Raw genomic sequence first — 23,287 nt, forward strand, 5'->3', positions numbered from 1 at the left:
TCTTGCGGGAGGGAACGCCCCCCCCCCTCTCCCGCCGTTTCCATCGGTGAGTCGGTCACAGGATCCGCCGGCCCCAGCAAGTGATCATAGAGATTTCCGGTGGACTAGATTGTCCCCAGAGTCTCTATGATCGTTCAGAGGCCAGGCGCGATGTTATGACGTCATGCCCGGCCTCGGTATTCAAATTAACGGCGCCGATCTGGCTAGGAAGCGATGATCGTTTTTTTTTTTTATTCTTCCTAGCCTAGAGGTGAGATATGGGGTCTTATTGACCCCATAATTCACTGTACATAGGTCCGATCGTGCCATATTCCTATTACAAGGGATGTTTACATTCCTTGTAATAGGAATAAAAGTCATCAATTATTTTTTATTTTTTTTTAAGTGTAAAACTAAAAAACTAAAAATAAAATTAACAATAAAAAAAAAAAAAAATTTCAAGCGCCTCTGTCCCCGTGAGCTCGCACACAGAAGCGAACGCATACGTAAGTCCCGCCCACATATGAAAACGGTGTTCAAACCACACATGTGAGGTATCGCCACGAACGTTAGAGTGAGAGCAATAATTCTAGCCCTAGACCTCCTCTGTAACCCAAAATATGTAACCAGTAAAAAAATTTAAAGCGTCGCCTATGGGGATTTTTAAATACCAAAGTTTGGTGCCATTCCACGAGCGCGTGCAATTTTGAAGCGTGACATGTTGGGTATCTATTTACTTGGCGTATCCTCCTCTTTCACATTATGCAAAAAAATTGGGCTAACTTTACTGTTTTTTTTTTTTTTTTAAGCATGAAAAAAAACGCGTTAAAAAAATTGCTGCGCAAATACCGTGCGAGATAAAAAGTTGCAATGACCGCCATTGTATTCTCTAGGGTCTTTGCTAAAAAAAACATATGTTTGGGGGTTCTATGTAATTTTCTAGCAAAAAAATTAGGAATTTTAAATGTAGGAGAGAAATGTCAGAATTGGCCTGGGTCCGAAGTGGTTAAAGATTTATTGTATTGCCATTTAGTGGATTCTAATCAGGTGGCCTTATATTTAATTTTAGTTTGACATTAACACTGATTACGATTTGATTCACATTTAGATTTGTTTGCTTATTTGCAATATGTCTCGTGAGCATTTTGTACTATCTGAACAATCTATTGGGTTAATTCCTCCTTAGCGTTGCCAGGGATACTTTATAAGGATTGCAGCGTGATGCACTCTATTTGGCCTCATCTTCTGATGAAACGCATTGGATATGGCCTACACATGACATCATCACGCCATAAGTTTGCTGGGATATCGGCGTTTGGAGACTGCCTGCTTAGAAATAGCTTTGAATGCTTTAAGCGACATTGTAATGGAGATAAAGCAAGTGCATTTCTACTATTAAAGAGACGTTTTAATGGCTTACGGACCACCTGCCGCAGTTGTACGTCGGCTGTTTGAAGAGGAATACCGTTGTTACAGCAGCAGATAGGTGCCATAATACCATTATCCTCTTCTTCAGCGGACGGTCCTGGTTTCAGATAAAAGTTGTCTCAGTTGGCCCCCCACCCCCCCCCCCCAGCCGTGCTTCGGTTGTCCCCACCACTTACCAGAGCCATCAGTAGCGGTGGAGATGATTGGGTCTGGCCACGTCCATAACCTAGAGTGGGTTCAAGTGAGGGAAAGCTGACCCCCACTCAGATCCATAGCATTGGATGGCGGAAGCGACGGCAAACGTCTTACGCCAAATGCTCTTCAAGGGGCGGGGGAAACTACGACATTTTAATGAATTTATTTTCTTTATTGCATTTTTATGTAAATGAGATCTGAGGTCTTTTTGACCCCAGATCTCATATTTTAAAAGCCCTGTCATGCTTTTTTCCCTATTAGGGATGTTTATATTCCTTGCATTAGGAATAAAAGTGACGCAAACATTTTTTTTTTTTGTGGAAATAAAGTAAAATAAATAAGAAAAAAACATTTTTTTCTAAAAAAAAGTGCCAGTCTTGCCAAGCTCGCGCAAAGAAACGAACACATATGCAAGTCGTGCCTGCATATGAAAACTGTGTTCAAACCACACATGTGAGGTATCGCCTGCGATCGTTAGAGAGAAATAAATAAATTATAGCACTAGACCTCTTCTGCAACCCTAAACATATAAGCTGTCGACGTTTTTAAACAAACATCGCTCCCCCATGGAGATTAAGGGTAAAAGTTGTCGCCATTCCACAAGTGGGCTCAATATTGAAGCATGTCCAGTTGGGTATCAATTTATTCGGCACAACATTATCTTTCACAATATAAAAATTTGGTGTTGTCTAATTTAAGTAAAACAAGCGTATTTAAAAAAAAAAAAAAAAAAAAGTGTGCTGCTGTGCAAATACTGTGTGACAAAGTATTGCAACAACCGCTATTTTATTCTCTAGGGTGTGGTAAAAAAATATATAATATTTGGGGGTGCTAAGTAATTTTCTAGCAAAAAAAATTATTTTAACTTGTAAAAACCGAGTCTGAAAAATAGGCCCGGTCCTTAAGTGGTTAAGCTAAATACATTACATAAGCTATACATTATCAGGTACCAAAGTGCTGGAGGCCAAAGGAAAGAGGGCTTCCCTTGCAGCTTAGTTCCAGACTACCCTGGAGGTGAGACAGGAGAAGTCAGGCCCAAAGTTGAACAGGTTGCCTGCAGAGTTGCTTGCACAAAAGGCTCAGGTACACCGATGTTGTGCTGCGAGGCTGCTGCGGGCAGGTGGCGCCTGTAAGATGTAGCAGGTTACCATGGTCACTGAGACAGAGGGTAGTCGATACAAGCCAAGGTTCAGTGCCAGGTGGATAGCAGAGGAGACTAGGTTAGGTGGGAGCAAAGGTCAAGACAGGTAGCAGGCCGAGGAGACCGTTTAACAAGCCGAGGTTAAGGTCAGGAGACCGACAGGAGAAAGATCTGGAACAAGCCAGGTTGGTAATCAAGAATCACAGGAAACAGGAACGTTGGTAACAGCTGAAATCAAACAGCACTTCAGCCAAGGACTGACTCCCTTATAATGTGTGATATGCTGGTGGGGGTGCTGGGTCCTAGAGACCTTCTGCTATTGGTACCCTGACAAACATTGAGGTTATGGATTTACTTTTATTTATTTGGCGCCACACTATTGTATGGGTTTTTTAAATTAAATTTAGTATTACAGATTTTGGTATGGGCCGATTTTTACTTTGTTTAACCCAGTGCAGAATTATTTCCATTTTTATATTCTTTGCCAAGTAAATTTTCACATTTTCTAAGCTAAGGGAAAATTCCCTTGCAAAGTAAACAGACCATTTGCCTTTTGTAAATCAAATCTATAATCTCAAATGTAAACAGAAGTCCCAGCATTAACCGCTTCGCGCCCGCCCTATAGCTAAAAGACTGCTACAGAGCGGACACTAACTGCCGGGAGGCTGTCCCTGGACGGCCTCCTGTTTACTTCCGCAATGCGTGCTCCCGCGAGCGCGTATCGGGGAAGTTCTGTGCTGGCCGTGTCCCTCGGACACAGCCAGTCACAGATCGCTGTAAACGGCCAATCACAGCGGCCATTTACATCGCGATCGGCGTGTCCAATGAGAGATGATCTCATATGTAAACATATGAGATCATCTCTCAGCACCACTCTCCCTCCTCACACAGACAGCGTGTGAGAAGGGAGAGATCAACGGCTGCAGCGGCCGTAAGTTAAAAAAAAAGAAAAAGGGGGGGGGGGGGGGGGAGTGCCATCCTCGCCCAGTGTCATCCTCCCCCAGTGCCACCTGTTAGTGCTATCTGTTCCCAGTGCCACCTGTCAGTGCCATTTGTCCCCAGTGCCACCTGTCAGTGCCATTTGTCCCCAGTGCCATCTGTCGTTAGTGCCACGTATAAGTGCCATCTGTCGTCAGTGCCACGTATAAGTGCCATCTGTCGTCAGTGCCACGTATAAGTGCCATCTGTCGTCAGTGCCACGTATAAGTGCCATCTGTCGTCAGTGCCACGTATAAGTGCCATCTGTCGTCAGTGCCACGTATAAGTGCCATCTGTCATCAGTGCCACATATTAGTGCCATCTGTCATCGGTGCCACGTATCAGTGCCACGTGTCATTGTCCTGGTGCTCCAGAGCCTTCAAAAGTGTAATAGGTAGTCAACAAGTTAGATGTGTAATTTATGCTGCTAGAACATGTGACGGTGCTCCCTGCATGTTGGGCCTCTCTATGTGGCCAGGCTGTGAAAAAGTCCCACACACGTGGTATTGTAATACTCAGGAGGAGTAGCAAAACATTTTTGGGGGTGTCATTTGTGGTATACACATGCCACGTGAGAGAAATAACCTATTACAATGACAATCTTGTGGAAAATTTAAAAAAAATTAAAATCTTAATTTTGCAAAGAATCGTGGGAAAAAATTACAACATCAAAAAGCTCACCATGCCTCTTACTAAATACCTTGGAATGTCTACTTTCCAAAAAGGGGTCATTTGGGGGGTATTTGTACTTTCCTGCCTTGTTCGGGTTGCAAGAAGTGAGATAGTCCACCAGTACATCAGATGTGATCAATTTTGTATTATACGCACCACAGCTTGTGGACTCTCTAACTTTCTCAAAAAACAAATAATATCCACTAATTTGGGTTATTTTTACCAAAGATATGTAGCAGTATAAATTATGGCCAAAATTTATGAAGAAAAATTAATAATTTGCATAATTTTGTCACAGAAAGAAATATGCGTGTTTTTTTTTCAAAATTTTCGGTCTCTTTTCATTTATAGCGCAAAAAATAAAAACCCCAGAGGTGATCAAATACCACCAAAAGAAAGCTCTATTTGTGGGGAAAAAAAGGACAAAAAATTCATTTGGGTGCAGTGTTGCATGACTGAGTAATTGTCATTCAAAGTGTGAGAGCACCGAAAGCTGAAAATTGGTCTGGGCAGGAAGGGTGTTTAAGTGCCCAGTAGGCAAGTGGTTAAGGCAATAAAATTATTTCATTTAAAAATAACTATGGCTGAATAAAAAAAGGAATGCATACCTTTATCTGATCACAATTAAGTAAACTTCTAAATAAATCCAAATAATCTTTGTAGGTAGGAATTTTCCACTTTCCTGTCCGAACTTCAGTGGAAGCTTCCCTTCCATCTGAGCCATCTTTACCATATTCATCCTACGAAAAACATGGTATCAACATTTGGCATAAAAATACAGTAAGAGAAAGATATTAAATCATCCTATGCAATGTTCTTATAAACGCTTTATATGGAAACTAAGCATCATACTGTATTCAGAATCCCTGCCATACATTTAGAAATACAAATAATTGGGCGTTTTTATTCCTCTGTCTTTTTCTTTCTTTGTCTTACTGAATGTTTAGCATGGCGATACAAAATAATCATAGTCCTTTATATCAAACTTTAAAAACACAAAAATTTACTTCGCTGTATAGTATTCAAGAATAGTAATTAGTGCATGTAGTTACATATTAAATGGGAGAAAATTAAGCTACCCAGTTACGACTAAATGTAAAACCATTTTTCATCCCAAAAGCGGTTAAACCAGGGCTATCTGTTTACTAAGCCCAGAAGCTGTAGTTCCCTTTTCCATTTTTTCTTCCTTATTTTATCATGGGATCCTGTCAGTAGCACACCTAGGATGACAATAGGCACCCTTCTGCACTTCATCAATGGTAAGCAGTGATGTCACCTAATTTGGACTAAAATATCTTACTCCTCATCTTCATTACATGGTGGGGGGTATTGTCCTGTAACAAGTACGAAATAGGTAGGCTGACAATAACATTTAATATTAATATTCGGTACGCAGGAAATTAAAACAATATCAGACTTCTGGCAAGAATTTCAGGTGTGGCGGGGGCATGGCATGTGCGGTTGCATTCGCCAGGAGCTCCCTGCAACAAGAACAAACAGAATTTCACAGCATACATACCACATCACAATATTATGCCTTCCACAAGTAAACCCTCAGGGGCAATGCCAGGTCATTGGGGACAAGATATTTCCTCCGAAACTCAGCAACCCCATGCTCTCACCCTGAGTTCCAATATGGCCCTGTCATGCCCAGCTACAGTGGAATCAACCACACTGAAATTGGTGGGGAAGGCTCAGCCAGCATGTCCAACAGCTCCCTCCCAGCTTCAAAGTCACTCTGATTCGCCTATACAGTGACATCCTTGGCAGCTCAGCTGCATTAACATAACATGCTCCAGTCTGAGCCTGAGAGTTCAAATCAGATGGCTATAATTTAACTATATACTCTATCCAGCACTGAACCCGCTGGTGCATAATAGGTACATCTAAATGCATGGCTATATTGTTACCAGCACTGATCTTGCATCAGTGCATTGCAAACTTGCATTGATCCAACTGAGGACACTTTGCCCACTTTGATGGCCCCCTGTGGCCCTGCAGGCCATACAATAGCGCCTTCCATCCTAGCTCAAATATACCTGAGGCAGCATAAACTTTGTTTTTAAGATTTTTTGCTTGTCCATTTTGAAGGCAGTATACTAGACCTGAGTACCTTCAGACTTTTTTCCAATACTCGTTATTTTAAAAATATATATATTTTACAACATCTATATGTATTCCAAAAATTTCAAACAAACTTCTTTCACACTGTCAACAATGTAAAAAAAAAAAAAAAAAAATATATATATATATATTTTACATTTCATACAGTGCCTTGCAAAAGTATTCACCCCCCTTGACATTTTTCGTGTTTTTTTGCCTCACAACCTAGAATTAACATGGCTTGTTTGAGGATTTGCATCATTTAATTAACAGAACATGCCCACAACTTTGAAGATGATGTGCATAACTATGATGTGCATAACTAGTCACCCCCTAAAGTCAATACTTTGTATAGCCACCTTTTGCAGCTATCACAGTTCCACGTCGCTTTGGATAAGGCTGGATTCACACTTATGCATTTTTAGTGCTTTCTGCATTTTGCAGATTTGCACTACATTATGTGTTCCATATGAAACCATATTAAGTGAACTGTAGTGCAAATCTGCAAAATGCAAAAAGCACTAAAACTGCATAGGTGTGAATCCAGCCTAAGTCTCTATGAGCTTGCCACATCTTACCACTGGTATTTTTGACCATTCCTCCTTGCAAAACTGCTCCAGCTCCTTCAAGTTGGATGGTGTGAGCTTGTGAACAGCAATCTTTAAGTCTAATCACAGATTTTCTATTGGATTGAGGTCTGAGCTTTGACTAGGCCATTCCAACACATTTACATGTTTCCCCTTAAACCACTCAAGTGTTGCTTTAGCAGTGTGTTTGGGGTCATTGTCCTGCTGGAAGGTGAGCCTCCGTCCTAGCCTCAAATCACACACAGAGAGTGGTACAGGTTTTGCTCAGGAATATCCCTGTAATTAGTACCATCCATCTTTCCCTCAACCCTGAACAGTTTTTTAGTCCCGATTGCTGAAAAACATCCCCATAGCATGATGCTGCCACCACCATGTTTAACTGTGGGGATGGTGTTCTTTGGGTGATGTTACGTGTCGGGTTTGTGCCAGACATAGCTTTTTCTTTGATGGCTAAAAAGTTAAATTTTAGTCTCATCAGACCAGGGCACCTACCTCCATACATTTTGGGAGTCTCCCACATGCCTTTTCGCAAACTCAAAACATGCCATTTTGTTTTTGGCTTAAAGTAATGGCTTTCTTCTGGCCAATCTGCCATAACTCTATGAAGCGTACGGCTTATTGTTGTCCTATGTACAGATACTCCAGTCTCTGCTGTGGAACTCTGCAGCTCCTCCAGGGTTACATTAGTTCTCTGTGGGGCCTCTCCTTGCCCAGTCTGAGTTTTGGTGGGCGGCCGTCTTGACAGGTTTGCTTTTGTGCCATGTTGTGCTACGTCTTTCCATTTGGTTATGATAGATTTGATGGTGCTCCTACGGATCATCAAAGATTTGGATTTTTTTTATAACCTAACCCTAACATTGTCCCTTACTTCTTTGGAGAGTTCATCGGTCTTCATGGCAGTGTTTGCTCAGTAGTTCCTCTTGCTTAGGTGTCGAAGCCTCTGGGGCCTTTCAAAAAGGTGTGCATATGTAATGACAGATCATGTGACACTTAGATTGCACACAAGTGGATATAATTCCACTAATTATGTGACTTCTGAAGGTAATTAGTTGCACCAGAGCTTTTTATAGGCTTCATAACAAAGGGGGTGAATACATATGCCAACTATCAGGTTCTTATTTCTGAAAAATATGATTTTTGTACTCACCGTAAAATCCTTTTCTCTGAAGTTTATTGACTGACACAGCTCCAGTAATCTTGACTGTAGGGTTATTACACCACCTTCAAGAGAGGACTAGGCAGAATATGTAATACATGTGAAAAAGCAGAACTTTACAGTTGCGCCCAGGGGGCGATCCCTCTGGTAACAACCCCCCAGCCTGCTTCCTGCAGCTCAGTACGTCAACAAGCAGTATAACGTAAATAAAAGGGAGGGGAGGGTGCTGTGTCAGTCCGTGAACTTCAGAGAAAAGGATTTTACGCCGAGTACAAAAATTCTATTTTCTCTTTTGTTCATTGACTGACACAGCTCCAGTAATCTTGACCGTAGGGACGTCCCCAAGAAGTGTCATAACGAGGGGTGGGAAAAGCAATAAAAACTTCAACCACAATCAACGGTGCTCCCTAACAGGGGAGTCACCATCTTAACTAACCGCATCTGAACTTGCCGTTAAGAAACGAAACAGTGCATTAATACTCAAAATTAACGGTTTCTTTAAAACAGAAGAAAAAGTGCAGAACTGCAACATTACACGGCCACCTGCAAAACTTTGCGGCCAAAGCATGCATCCGAAGATACGCTCACATCCACTTTGTAGAATTTGGTAAAGGTGTGAACAGATGACCAAGTCGCCGCCTTATACACTTGAGCGACTGACGTTTGATTGCCCTGGTGGAAAGGTCCGTGACAGGAAAGGGGGGCACCTGCCCCTTCAAGGCGTAGGCCTGTACCACAATCTATCTGATCCACCTGGAAATTGTGGCCGGCGAGAGTCTGACTTCCGAAAGGGAGCCGTGGCAGACAAATATACCCTTAGAGCACGAACCACATCCAGAGAATGAAGGGGGATTAGGATGTGTTGGTTTAGGACACAGAGACGTTAACACAATGTCTTCATTGATGTGAAATGCTGAAACCACCTTCGGCAGAAAAGAAGGTTGTGGACGCAACACAACCTTATCCTTATGGATACCCAGATAGGGTGACTTGCAAGACAAAGCGGCCAGTTCCGAAACCCTCCTGGCCAATGTAATAGCCACTAGGAAGACCACTTTCTGGGAAAGAGAGTCAACAAGGGAATTTCCCTGATGTCCTCAAACGGCAGACTCTGACGCCGATAGCACCAGGTTCAGATCCCATGGGGGCAAAGGTGGACGCACCGGAAGGACTACATGCCGGACCCCTTGTATAAAAGTGCTCACTAGAGAGTAAGACGCCAAGGGTTATTGGAAAAAAAACTGCCAAAGCTAATATTTGTCCCTTAATGGTGCTTAAAGGCAATCTCTGGTCTACGCCTCGCTGTAGGAACAGCAGGATCCTGGAAAAGGAATAGGTGCTTGGGCGCCAACCCTTCTCCTCACACATGGAGATGTAGGCCTTCCAGGTATGATGGTATATCTTCAGAGAAGATTTTCCTGCCCTCAACATAGTTAAAATCACCGAGTCTGGCAGGCCTCCGGTTCCTTAGCACCTGGTTTTCAACAGCCATGGCGTTAAAACCAACAATGGTAAAACAGGATGGAGAATTGGACCTTGAGACAGAAGGTCTTCTCGCAACAGTATTCGCCAGGAAGCGTCCGCAACCAGGTGTACTACGTCGGTGTACCAGGGACGCCGAGGCCAATCTGGGGCAATCAGTATCATTGGAATCCACTCTGCGGAGCAGACGTGCTAACAGTTTTGGCGGAGGAAAGGCGTAGATCTGTCGGTATTGACCCCATGGAGCCACCAGCGCGTCTGCCCATTGATCTCTTGTCCTGGATATGAATCTTGGCACCTTCTGATTGAGACGGGAGGCCAGGAGATCCACGTCTGGTGTGCCCCACCGCAGGCACAGCAGCCTGAACACCTCCGGATGCAATGCCCATTCTCCTGGGTCCAGCATCTGGCGACTTAGGTAGTGCGCCTGCCGGTTTTCTACTCCTGGAATGTAAATGCCTGACAAGGCCAATACATGTCACTCTACCCACTGAAGGATGTGAGTGACCTCCCGTGCTGCAGCCGAGCTTCTTGTTCCTCCTTGATGGTTGACATATGCCACCGCCGTGGCATTGTCTGATTGGATCCTGATCAGACGCCCTCTTAGTCTCCATGTGGAGACACATAACCTGATCGTTCAGAGCTTGAGAACATTGATCGGCAACTTAGGTTCCTTCCCCGACCAGAGGTCCTGGGTCGACTGTACTCCCAGTACTCCTCCCCAACCGGTCAGACTGGCGTTTGTTGTGATTGCTGTCCAATGCAGAGGTAGGAACATATTCCCGGAACGAAGTGCCGGGGACCTCAGCCACCAGAGCAGGGAGTCCCTGACTGACTCCCCCAAATCTGCCGATCCAGGGATAAGGTAGATTTGTCCCATTTTGTCAATATCTCCTTCTGCAAGACTCTGGTGTGAAACTGGGCGTACATTACTGCCTCACAGGAGGCCACCATGAGGCCCAGGACTCGCATGCAGAAGCTCAGCGACGACCGCCTGCGGTTCATCAATAGCTTTACCGCGGCTCTGAGAGTCTGCAGTTTGTCTGAAGGGAGAAAAACTCTCACTTCCACGGAGTCCAGCAGTAAGCCTAGGTACTCCAAGCACTGAGTCGGTATAGGCACTGACTTTTTGAGGTTCAACAGCCACCCAAAATCCTGCAGGGTTTGCATGGTGATCACCACAGCCTCCTTTAATTCAGAGGCGGAAGCTGCTCTCAGGTGGAGATCGTCTAGGTAACCTACGATTGCGAACCCACATTGTCGCAACAATGACAAAATTGGAGCCAATACCTTGGTAAAGACTCGGGGTGCTGATGCCAAGCCAAAAGGGAGAGCCACAAATTGTTAGTGGTCTTCCCCTACTGCAAATCGCAGAAACCTCTGATGCCTGAGGCATATGGGTATGTGCAGTTACGCATCCCGGATGTCCAAAGATGCCAGGGAGTCCCCTGATGGAGTGCGGCGACCACTGAGGGAACTGATTCCATTCTGAACCTCAGTACTTTTACAAAGCAATTGAGGGCTTTCAGGTCCAAGATTGGACGTACCCCTTCCTTTTTGGGGACTACATTCAGGTTGGCGTAGAACCCCCGAAACCTTTTTAGATTCCAGTAAGGGTATGCTAAAAGGTAAGAATCCGTTTGCTGGTCAAGAGAGAAACTATCTTGTAACCAGAGGAAATCAGTTCGCAGACCCATTGGTCGGACAGCCGAGAGAGGCCTACCGGGCTGCAAACTCCCAAAGGTGACCTCCCACCTGAGAGAGGAGTGGGGGCAAACCTTCATGCGGTAGCACTTTTGCTCGCAGGCTTGTTAGGCTTGCAGGTCCAGGGACGTTTTTTATCCCTGTCGGACTGGGAGCATTTAGCCGAAGTCCCGGACGGACAAAAAAAAAACTCTACAGAAAAAAAATAGGATTTTTAAAACAGCTTACCTATAAAATCCTTTTCTTTGAAGTACATCAGGGGACACAGAGCCATAGTAATTACTACATGGGTTATATCTCGGACCGACAGGTGCTGGACACTGGCATGCCCCTAAGGCGTGTACTTCCCCATATAACCCATCCCATTACTGGGAGTCCTCAGTTTTGTAGCCAAGCAATACAAGTGTATAATAAGAAGGGAGGGACCTCTGTGTCCCCTGATGTACAGCAAAGAAAATGATTTTACAGTTAAGCAGTTTTAAAAATCCCATTTTATTTTCTTACATCAGGGGAAAGAGCCATAGTAATTACTACATGGGATGTCCCATAGCAATGGCAACTGAAGGGGGAGGGAGACAACAAAAAGAAAGGAAGTCAGAGGACTGCGCCCGAAGGCAGTATCCTCATGTCTCTTAACATCAGCTTGATAAAATCTGGTAAATGTATGAACTGAAGACCAAGTCGCGGCTTTACAGATCTGAGCCATAGAGGCCTGATAATGCACCGCCCAAGAGGCACTAATCGCCCTGGTTGAGTGTGCCTTAACATGAAAAAGGAGGAATTTTCTTCTTTCGACCATAAGCCTGAATAATGACTTGACGAATTCACTTGGAAATAGTGGATCTTGAAGCTGCCTGTCCTCTCTTTGGACCATCTGGCAGTATGAATAAAACATCTGTTTTACGAACTTGAGTGGTCGCCTTAAAATACACTCTGACTGCTCTTACTACATCAAGGGAATGTGGAGCCTTCTCTTCCCTAGATCAAGGCTCTGGGAAGAAAGAAGGAAGAACTATATCTTCGTTTAAGTGAAAACCTGTCACCACCTTTGGCAGGAATTCAGGATGAGGACGTAACACCACCTTATCCTTATGCATGATCAGATATGGCGCCCGCTAGTACTCTTCTAGCAGAAGAAATGGCAACCAGAAAGACTATCTTTCTAGTCAAAAGGACCCAGGGAATTTCACATAACTGTTCACAACGCTGTTTCTGCAAAGCCGACAAGACCAAATTCAAATCCCAAGGATTTAGAGGTGCCTTGATAGGAGGATTGATCCGTGTTACCCCCTGAACAAAGCTACGCACTAAAGAGTGAGAAGTTAAGGGCCGTTGAAAAAAATATTGACAAGGCTGAGATCTAGCCCTTGATGGTATTCAAGGCCAGATTAATTTCTAGTCCCATTTGCAGGAGATCAAAGACTCTACCTATGACCTATTTCCTGGGGTGCCAACACCTAGATCCGCACCAGGAAACAAATGCCTTCCAGAATCTATAGTAAATGACCCTGGAAGCTGGCTTCCTGGCATTAATCAAGGTGGATATTACTGAAGACAACCCACGATACTTTAGAATGCGGGTCTCAATAACCAGACCCTTAAATTTTGCATCTGTAAGGTAGGATGGAATACCAGACCTTGCGCAAGAAGGTCTGGCCATAATAGCAGAGTCCAAGGAACTCCTACTGCACATCTTTATGATCTCAGCAAACCAAGACCTTCTGGGCCACTAGTATCACCTCCTTTTGTTCCTGCTTGATCCTGCGAATAAGACGTGGAAGAAGCAGAACTGGAGGAAATGCATATATCAGAGAAAACTGATCCCATGGGAAGACGAATGCGTCTGTTCCCGCAAGCTAGCGGATCCTTTGTTCTCGACACAAATTTGTTGACCTTGTTGTTGAATCTGGACACGAACAGGTCTACGTCCGGATTACCCCATCTCTGACATATCGCAAGGAAGATGTCGGGTTTTAGAGACCATTCTACCAGAAATAATTGTTGGCGGCTCAAGTAGTCCGCCTGCCAATTCTCTATCCCGGGAATGAATTTTGCCGATAGGCAAGGGACGTTGTGAATCATGTTCTGTCTTGGGCCAAACACCTCTCTTTGGGCTGCACAACTCCTCGTGCCCCCCTGGTGATTGATGTAAGCCACAGCCGTGGTGTTGTCGGAATGAATCTTGACAGGACAGTCCCTCAGTCTGACCATCCAGGCCTTAAGAGCTAGACAAATTGCCCAAATCTCCAAAATGTTGATAGGCAAGGTCCTTTTCCAACCTGGACCAATTTCCCTGGACAGAATCCTCTTCCAGTACTGCTCCCCAGCCTAGAAGACTGGCATCCGTAGTCACCACTTTCCAAGAGACTGGTATAAACAACTTTCCCTTTTGAAGGTTGCTGGATATCAACAACCAATTTAGGCCCTGACTTGCGTCAGGAGCCAGATGAATTTGAAAAGCTAAGGCCTGAACCTTCTTGTTCCAGGCTGACAGGACTGCGCTTTGTAGCAATCTTGAATAAAACTGCATGTAATGGGCGGCCTTGAAGGAGGCAACCATCTTTCCCAATATTATCATGCACAACCAAATGGAAGGCTTTTTTTTTTGCCTTGATGAGTTGAATTAGTTCTACAATGGAACGGATTCTCTTCTGAGGTAGAAATACCTTTTTCTGTATGGTATCTATGATCAGACCCAGGTACTGCACTCTCCTTATGGTTTTAAGGAGGATTTCTCTAGGTTGAGAATCCAGCCTAGAGATTCCAAGTAGCTTACCATTGTAACCAGACTGGGGTTTAGCCCCCGATTGAAGCAAAGAATTCCCCCTCCTTGGAGGATGGCTACAACCGACCAGATTGACTCCATGCAAAAGGATCGGATGTTCAAGTGCCGATTCAGATCTCTGAGATCTAGAATAGGTCTTACTTCCCCCGTTTGGCTTCGGAACCATAAAGAGGTTTGAATAAAAACCTGTGCCTTGTTCCTCTAAGGGAACTTCTGATATGACTGATTTGGACAATAGATGATCCAGTGCTAGGAGGAGAGCCTTCTTCTCTGGACCTTTGGGAATATTTGATCTTAGAAACCGAGGAGACAGAAAAACTCCCAACTCTAGCTTGTAAATGAAAGAAACGGTAGAAGCCACCCATCTGTCTTCCCCCACCCGAGCGAGCAGGGGCGCCCCTTCATAAGGAGGCTTTAGCACTCTGCTTTGAGGGCTTTTTTCCACCCCAAGATCTCTTTTGACCTTGGTGCTGCCCTTTGGGTTTTCCCCTTGAACCTGATGGCTGAGGCCGCCGAGACTGCCTAGAGGCTTAAGTCCCTGGTACAGGAGAAGAGGCCCGCTTAAAAGAGAAATGTCTGAATTTCTTCTTTACTGGTAAAAGAGAGCTTTTGCCATTAGAAATTATTTGTAGGTATTTATCCAAATCATCTCCAAATAGCAGCTTACCCTGAAAAGGGAAACTAGCTAGGAGCTTCTTAAACGGCGCTTCAGCTGACCAACTCTTCAGCCATAGAATCCTGCAGGAATGCACTAGTCCAAGCATAAGGCGTGAGATCTGAATGGCCACATCTCTCATAGTGTCTACTGTGAAACACAGCGTGTCTGATAAATCAGCGCAATATTGGGCCTGTTCATCAGTCAGAAATTTAAGAAACTCCTCAAACTGTTACTTAACCGGTTCCCGACCAGCGCACGCCGATGTACGTCGACAGAATGGCACGGGCAGGCATATTGGCGTACAGGTGCGTCCAATCTTCAATGCCGCCCTTCCATCGGGAGCGCCACCGGTGTGTAAACAGCATTTCTCCATTCTGCCTAGCAACTAGTGACGCTGATCTCTGCTCCATGTGATTGGAGCAGAGATCAGTGTTCACTAAATGAAAGCCCAACCCACCCACAGTTAGTAACATACCCCTAGGAACACTTAACCCCTACACTGCCACCCACTGGTTAACCCCTTCACTGCCAGTGTCATTTACACAGGAATCACTGCATTTATATAGCAGTGATTGCTGTATAAATGACAATGGTCCCAAAAATGTGTCAAAAATGTCCGATGGGTCCCCCACAATGTCGCAGTCACAATAAAAATCACTGATCGCCGCCATTACTAGTAAAAAAAAATAATAAAAAATTATTAATAAAAATGCTATAAAACTATCCCTATTTTGTAAATGCTATAACTTTTGCGCAAACCAATCAATAATCACTTATTGCGATTTTTTTTACCAAATATATGTAGAAGAATACGCATCGGCCTAAACAGAGGGAAAAAAATGTTTTATATATTTTTGGGGGATATTATAACAAAAAGTAAAAAATAATGAGTTTTTTTCAAAATTGTCGCTCTATTTTTGTTTATAGCGCAAAAAATAAAAACCGCAGAGGTGATCAAATACCACCAAAAGAAAGATCTATTTGTGGGGAAAAAAGGACGTCAATTTTGTTTGTGAGCCATGTCGCACGACCGCGCAATTGTCAGTTAAAGCGACGCAGTGCCGAATCGCAAAAAGTGGTCTGGTCTTTGACCAGCAAAATGGTCCGGTCTGTAAGTGGTTAATGGACTGGGAGACACCCATTGCGGCATGAAGCAGCTGCGCTGCTGAACTTACTAAAGCCATATGGTTTTTAGAAAGGAGCTCCAACTTTTAATCTGCTGGATCCTTTAACATGAGCACATTATCAACCGGGCATGTGAGGTTCTTATTCACTGAGGCAATGGCAGCATCAACCGCTGGAACCCCCCCCATTTCTTACAGAACTCTTCTTCCATAGGATACAGTTTGGAGAATCTCTTAGGCGGATAATATTGCTTACCCGGATGTTCCCATTCAGCATACATAAGCTTCCTTAGCCATGCATGAATAGGAAAAGCAGACGGAGGAGGTTTTAATGATCCTAATTTAGAGATGGGATCATCAACAGCATGTGCTGCAGGCAGCAAAAAAGTTGAATGAACCAATTTAGTAAGGGAGTGCACAAGCAAGCTGTCTTGTAGTGTTACTCCTTCTGTATTAGGATCTTCAGAAGAGGATAAACCAGTATCTTCCAAATCTTTGGGAAGTTCTGCCTGATCCCCAACTCAGGGGCTGAAATGTCTTGTGCGACTGCAAGCACGGTTTCCCCTGATGGCTTTTAGTTTGTTGGGACCCCTTAGAAGCTTTAAGGGAGTTCCTGGTCCCTATGCCACTCATAGCTTATAGTACAAAGCAGAAGCAATACCAGCAAAAGAATGTAAACTTGATAGGCTATAGTACACCACAATAGCTACTATTAATCCTAGCTTCTTAAAGTACAATGTGTCAAAGGGAAATGCCTGTGTCACCAAACCTGATCAGAGACCTTAAAGGAAACCTTAAGGAACCGGGGAACTCCCAGGTTAACCCACAATCCTGGACCTGCGACCGCACCTTGCCAGTAAAACTTTATGGCCTTACTACCAAAAAGTACTGGATCCCAGGGCCCAGCTCTCAAAGAGAAGCATTCGCAAGCAAAACCTTGTTTCTTTGGATCACGAGGCCCAGGTACCATTTATTTAGCCCATGAAAGAGACATCAGAACAGATCCGGTCAGCATGGCTGGCCCTCATCAAAGATTACTACCCGTGGAACTCAGCACAGCACATCTTTACTCGTGCCCAACACCTTAGCCACTGTCGAAAAAACTGAGGAATCCCAGTAATGGGAAGGGTTATATGGGGGAAGTACACACCTTATGGGCGTGCCAGTGTCCAGTACCTGTTGGTTCCGATATATAACCCATGTAATAATTACTATGGCTCTGTGTCCCCTGATGTAAGAAAAGAAACGGCCCGACCATGCTTTCCACTGAGGCACACAAAAAAATGTGTGAACTGTACACAGTGAAAGAACAGAGATAATGGCGATCAGCACATGCAGACCTCCAGACATTAAGCGGAGAGACCACAGACACCCCCCAATCTAAGGTCAGAGCCCCCCCCAGGAAGACCCTTGGCTCAGGTACACACACCGCTCAGCAGCCCATCATACAGCATCCCCCACGGGGGGGGGGGGGGAATAGGGACAGGAAGAGAAGAGAGGGATGAGAGAGACCCCCTAATCGACCTCCCAGGGATTGCCCAGCTGCTCAATCCCGCCGAGGCAGGAAGAGCTGTACTTACCATCTGGATGAGCTGGGGACATCACATCACAAACCCACTCCCGAGCAGTACGGGGTGGCTGTTGGCCACAGCACACTGGGACATCGGTAGTCCGGTCTTAAGTGTGACACGGAGCGTGGCGCTCACCGGCCACCCCTGGCACCTGAGGGGCATGTCATGGACGACCCAGCTCGTAGCTAGGGTCTGCATACGCTCGATGGCCAGGCTGGGGAGACTACAAGGATCTAGATTATCCAGCCTGTCACCCAGCCGGCTGTTGATAGCAGATCACAGGATCTTAAAATCTTGTCCGAAAAGCAAACATTCCGCAAAAAACATCACAGGACCGATGGTCCCTCAGCGAGCCTAGGTCCTTCTCCTTCACTAGGCAAAAATAAAACTGAGCTGCAGGAAGCAGGCTGGGGGCTTATTACAAGAGGGGCCGCCCCCTGGGCAGAACTGTAACGTTCTGTTTTCACATGTATAACATGTTCTGCCTAGTTCTCTCCTGAAGCTGGCGTAATAACCCTATGGTCAAGATTACTAGAGCTGTGTCCATCAATGAACGAAAGAGAAAATAGTTTTATGAATATATATTTTTCTAATTTTACTTCACCAACTTAGACTATTGCGTTCTGATCCATCACATATAATTCAGATTAAAAAAAAAAAACATTGAACTAAAGGCTGTGATGTAACAAAAGAGGTAAAAAGTCAAGGGGGGTGAATACTTTTACAAGGCACTGTACATACCTCTAACAAAACCTTCTATACACATTCTCACTACTATCATATACAAATCTTACTTATTCCTTTGGCTGCTGCCAGTCACCTATTTATCAATTTCATTCATTCCTATCCTCAGTTGCATGTGCATTATTCTATAAGTCCCATATATTATGGTATTTTTGTATCCCTCCTCTATGCTCATACATTATTTTCTCATAGGGTATCACTTGATTAACTGTTTTCATCCATTGATTTACCGAAGGTCTTTCCATCTGCATCCACCTTACCACTATTTGCCTCAGTGCCAAAAATAATGTTTCCTGCAGTAAGATTTATATCTAGGCCATATCTCATCCTCCCAACAGACATACCTCCACATTACATGGGATCGATTTTCCCACCACATGACAGCTTTCCTATTGCCTGGTTCCAATATCTTAAAGTGTGTTCACAGTTCCACATTAAATGTAGGAAATCTGATTCCTCTTGACGACATCGCAGGCAGTGTGATGTAGCCCATTTCACATAGTCTATTTGGGCTAAGATGTATCAGATGCGTCATATATAATTGAATTATTAGGCACTGGTGAAACCGTCAGATGTATAGAACATATCTCCTCCCACTTCTCATCTGTCAGATTCAGAATAATCATCTGACATTTATCTTACTCTCAATGGGCTGCTGCCTATTTAGCCTGGATTAGGTGTGCATATAATATAGATATTAGTCCTTTAGGGCCCTGTGATCCGAGTACTCCTATAAGGGGGACTCTAGATATCTTAGGGTTCTGGTTACCTATTTGACTGTAGCACGTGACAAGTCCAAGTTTAGAAAAAAAAATTGTATATGAGATATCATGCGGTTTACACAGATATTCAAATTAGTGTAATGTTCTATAGTTATATAATTGTGTCATTGTGACTATTCCCTTCCATTTCCAGAACGCACAGTCCACGAATATCTTTAACTGCTCCAAGTTTGGAGATTCCAGTGTGGAATAAGCCAAAGGAGTATCATTATATCCCACCACTTTTTTTGTTTCTTTCCATACTGATCGTGCCTGAGTTAGTATGGGGATTTTTACCCTTGGTAATCTCGCTGCCTGTGCCTCTAGTCTCAATAACAGTTCATCTACCACTAAGATCTTAAGTACCCCTCCACTCCCTTGCCCTGCTCCTGAGCTATCCACTTCTGTAGGTGCTTCCATTTGCCAGCTAGATAATATAGATATATATCTGGCAGAGCAGCACCTGCCATGGGTTTAGGTTGATGCAATGTTGTTAGTTTTAATTAATTTACATCTACCATTAGTCCACATGAATTTTATAAACTGGGAGTTCAGTTTGTTAAATATAGGTATTACTGGAAAATGTTAAAACACATATAAGCATGAAGGGACTATTATACTTTTAATCAAATGTATTCTACTACTGATAGCTGCATTTTAGACTATATCCACAATTTATATTTTATGTGCTCTGTTAGAGGATATACATTAGCTTTCAATGCCTCTTGCGGTAATATAAATTCCCAAATACTTAAAGAACTGTACTATTTTAATAGGGGCTGTAGACCACCCCCCCCCCCCCCCCCATCTGTATTTCCGGTCTTAATGGCATCAATGCATATTTCTGCCAATTTATCTTCAGGCCAGATAACTCTCCAAATGTCTCTATTATCTTCATGGCTTAATTTAATGTACTCTGAGCATCCAACATGTATAATATGATTCCATCTGCATACAACCCAATACACTTATTTTTTTTCCCCTTGAGTAATTCCCTTGTATTTCTTTTACTGCCTAAATCTTAACGCTAAAGCTTCTATCGCTATTGCTAACAGTTGTGGAGATGTGGGACATCCTCGTCTAGTCCCTCTATACAGCTTTACAGGAGGCGATAGCATACCATTCACCAGCAAATTTGACCACGGCTGTTTATAGAATATACCCACCCATTTTAAAAATCTTTCTCCAAATCCAAATCTTTTCAGTGTCACTCTTAAAAACGGCCACTATAGAGTCAAATGCTCTAACCGTATCCAAAGATACCAATGCATGTGTGTTTGGAATATGATCTTTTAACTGCTACTATTTACGTTCTTATATTAATTGATGTTGATTCCCCTGGAATAAATCTTGTTTAATCATTATGGATAATAGAGGTAATAACCATATTTAACCTTTTTTGCAAGAATTTTGGCTAGAATCTTATGATCTAGAGTATCTCCATACTTACCTATGAGCGTTCCTGAAGATTGTAAACCCTCAATTTCGAAATGCGTCAGTTGTCTCATTTTACAATTATGCTTGGTTGAGGTTTAGGTAACCATACCAACCTGCTGTATTGTTACTGTATAAATGTCTACAAGCCATATCCTTTAATCTCCAACATAATTTTTTAATTATATGTAATAAAATTATTTTTTTATATATATATTTAAGTCTTCGAGTTCTCTTTATCTAATATGCCTATAATAGTTCCTATCCCATTAGAGGATATTATCTTTATGATTCACCTATACAGTCGCCGGTTCTAACTAGGGCAGACTCTCCCCAGTGAATCTTCTGTGTCAACAATCTAGGACCAGACCTCGGAAAGGTACTTACGAGACCTGCTTTTCCCTTACCCTACCAATCAAGACATCACAGAAATGCACTTAGAAACTCAAAATGACATCAAGCCTTAAGAAGTGTGTGCCGGCCGGACGCACACAAACAAACCCGTGCTTCCCGGAATGCCAAAAAACGAAAACAAGGCGACGACAGTGCTTCGCTCCACTCTACGCGTTTCGTAAAAACTTACGTCATCCAGGGGCCCCTTCTTAAGGCCTGATGTCATTTTGAGGGTTTATTTTAGTGCAATATTTTTATATACTTATATAATTAAAGTTAAACGTTTTACACTATCTGGAGCCTTTATATCTTTTATGTGCTATCGCATTGAGTGGAGAGTGGTGCACGGGAGGGGAGGATCTGTAATTGACTGAGCCATTTTCATATTGTGGAAGATACAGGATTGGAGGGCCAGTTTAACAGCGTGAGAGCCCATATACCACACTTTTACACCTGCTGGGACCCTCTGTAACGAGGGGTCATATCTGTCTGGTAAGGAGCCAATCTCTATATATCTGGTGGTGGAGATAACACGGCTTGCACTTTTGAGGAGTTTCATTGGAATTCAGCATTTCTCACTTTATCACGGGTGGCTGGCTATTCAAGATGGACATTATTTAATATTAATATTTATTTACCAGCACTATTATCAATTTTGGTTCACATGTCTATTTAAATGTTTATTTAAATGTGGGGATCACAAACATTTGTTATGTATTAATTGGCACCTGCCCTTGGAGGTTTGGTTACCATAACACTGATTGTGTTTTTTTGATGATTGGCGATATTAAGTTGTATTAGCACAAGGTTGATTTTGTGTTTTACACATATATTCATATGCCTTATTTACAGGTTAGCGAAATTCATATTTTTCTATTCTTCTTTTTTGTATATTTGGTGTACAATAGAGTAGCAGCTTCCAAAGGGCCTTCCCGGGCTGTTCTAGGTTTTTTATTCCGTAGAGTAGTTTGCTTCCTTTTCCTCAGCTTGGCAAGACCATTTTACTAGTGGTCCCCGGGTTTTGGAAGTACAGTGTTTCCCTGTAATGCTTGCCTCATGGCCTGTCTGAGGTCTCATCAAATATGAAGATATTTGTTTCATGAATGGAGGCCAGATGGTAGACAACATGCTCCTCAGCGCACCATATCCTTTTTGTTTTCATTAGCAGATGTCTAACTCTCCTGGGCAGCTGAGTGGATGTTTCCTCGTTGCCCGTTCAAGCCTTATGTTGTTTAAACCCATCCACTGACAGTATTTTCTTAGAGGGGAGGGAGCTTATGTTATCAGACAGGTCACCACCAAATTGATTATGCTCTCCAATTACTAGAAGTCAGTTTTCCCATGAACACTAGTTAAGAAATATTCTAGGTTTTCAGCATGATAAGGTGAATGTCAATAAGATCTATATGTAGGTAACAAGGATGAAAGCAATTTTGCTAAACCGAAGGAAGAAAAGGCACATAAACCAATGTTGTAGGCAGTTATCAAAAACCCAATAACATGATAAATATGAAAAATAAGTCTAAAGTTTATAAAATGTCATTTATAAAAGGTGTTTGGCACATCTATGTTAGTTAGTCTACGTGATCAGGCACGCAGACATTTTACAGGCATATTTGAAGAGGAGCTTTTACAGGCAGTACAAAAATAAATAAAAGCACCAAAAGGCATGTTCTGAGAAGAGCTTTTAAGCAGAAAAAAAAAAAACTTGGAGTATGCATGGAAATGTATTCCAATGGCCAAAATTATTATTCTGACCAGGAGAATGCATTTACATCCTATCGGATGTTTATCACAGTAAAATCCTGTCATATCTTCGAACTTATATTGTTAATATTGTTTAACCCCCTTTTTGTTTCTTATATGCATGTTTTTTTTCTTCCTTTTGAGTCAAAACTGGTGATTATCACAACTATAGCTTAGTGGTTGTGAGTACCATCAGATTAAGATACGGGACTATATGGATATTCTTCGATTTTTCACTGTATACCTTTACCATTCTTGATAGCCTCAACATTGCAAAAATGTTTACTAAATTGTTACTTTATTTTGTAAAACTAACAAAAACAATTGAGACAGAATGAATTTACATTCAAACATTATGTGTGCATATTTACTGCTTATTTCATAAGCCTGTGTGCATGAGGCCTAATGCAGTTACATAATATGTCAAATTTAAAAATAGCATTACTGTTTGAGAAGAGCATAGTTTATAAGTATTACCTTTTCAAATATAACTGGTTTGGAACAGACCCGAATTAATCCTTGGTGCACTGAAAAAAAATTTGATTAAAAAATTATATCAGTAACTTATGACGGACAGTTAATTGTGAAGAAAAGGTGAAGTTCACTTTTTTGTACAGCCTGTATACTGGAGGGATGGGAGGCAATT

The 23,287-nt window shown here is 42.9% G+C and overlaps 1 protein-coding gene across 5 annotated transcripts in view; it reads right to left on the minus strand.

The window, feature by feature from the left end:
• Positions 1–23,287, minus strand: part of PRKDC (protein kinase, DNA-activated, catalytic subunit) — a 794,135-nt gene that overhangs the window by 616,278 nt on the left and 154,570 nt on the right. For all 5 annotated transcript variants that reach the window (XR_013277654.1, XR_013277655.1, XM_077492661.1 and 2 more), the window contains exons 14-15: positions 23,119–23,168; positions 5,002–5,133 (exon numbers count right to left, since the gene is read on the minus strand). Coding sequence is in view for 3 of the 5 variants with exons in the window: in XM_077492661.1 (XP_077348787.1) it covers positions 5,002–5,133; positions 23,119–23,168 (182 nt within the window). In the remaining 2 variants the exon portion in view is untranslated. The remainder of the gene's footprint in view (positions 1–5,001; positions 5,134–23,118; positions 23,169–23,287) is intronic.

This window comes from Lithobates pipiens, unplaced genomic scaffold (genome assembly GCF_037356315.1).
Source record: "Lithobates pipiens isolate NorthernLeopardFrog02 unplaced genomic scaffold, aLitPip1_a1.2 Scaffold_19, whole genome shotgun sequence".
Taxonomy (NCBI): Eukaryota; Metazoa; Chordata; class Amphibia; order Anura; family Ranidae; genus Lithobates; species Lithobates pipiens.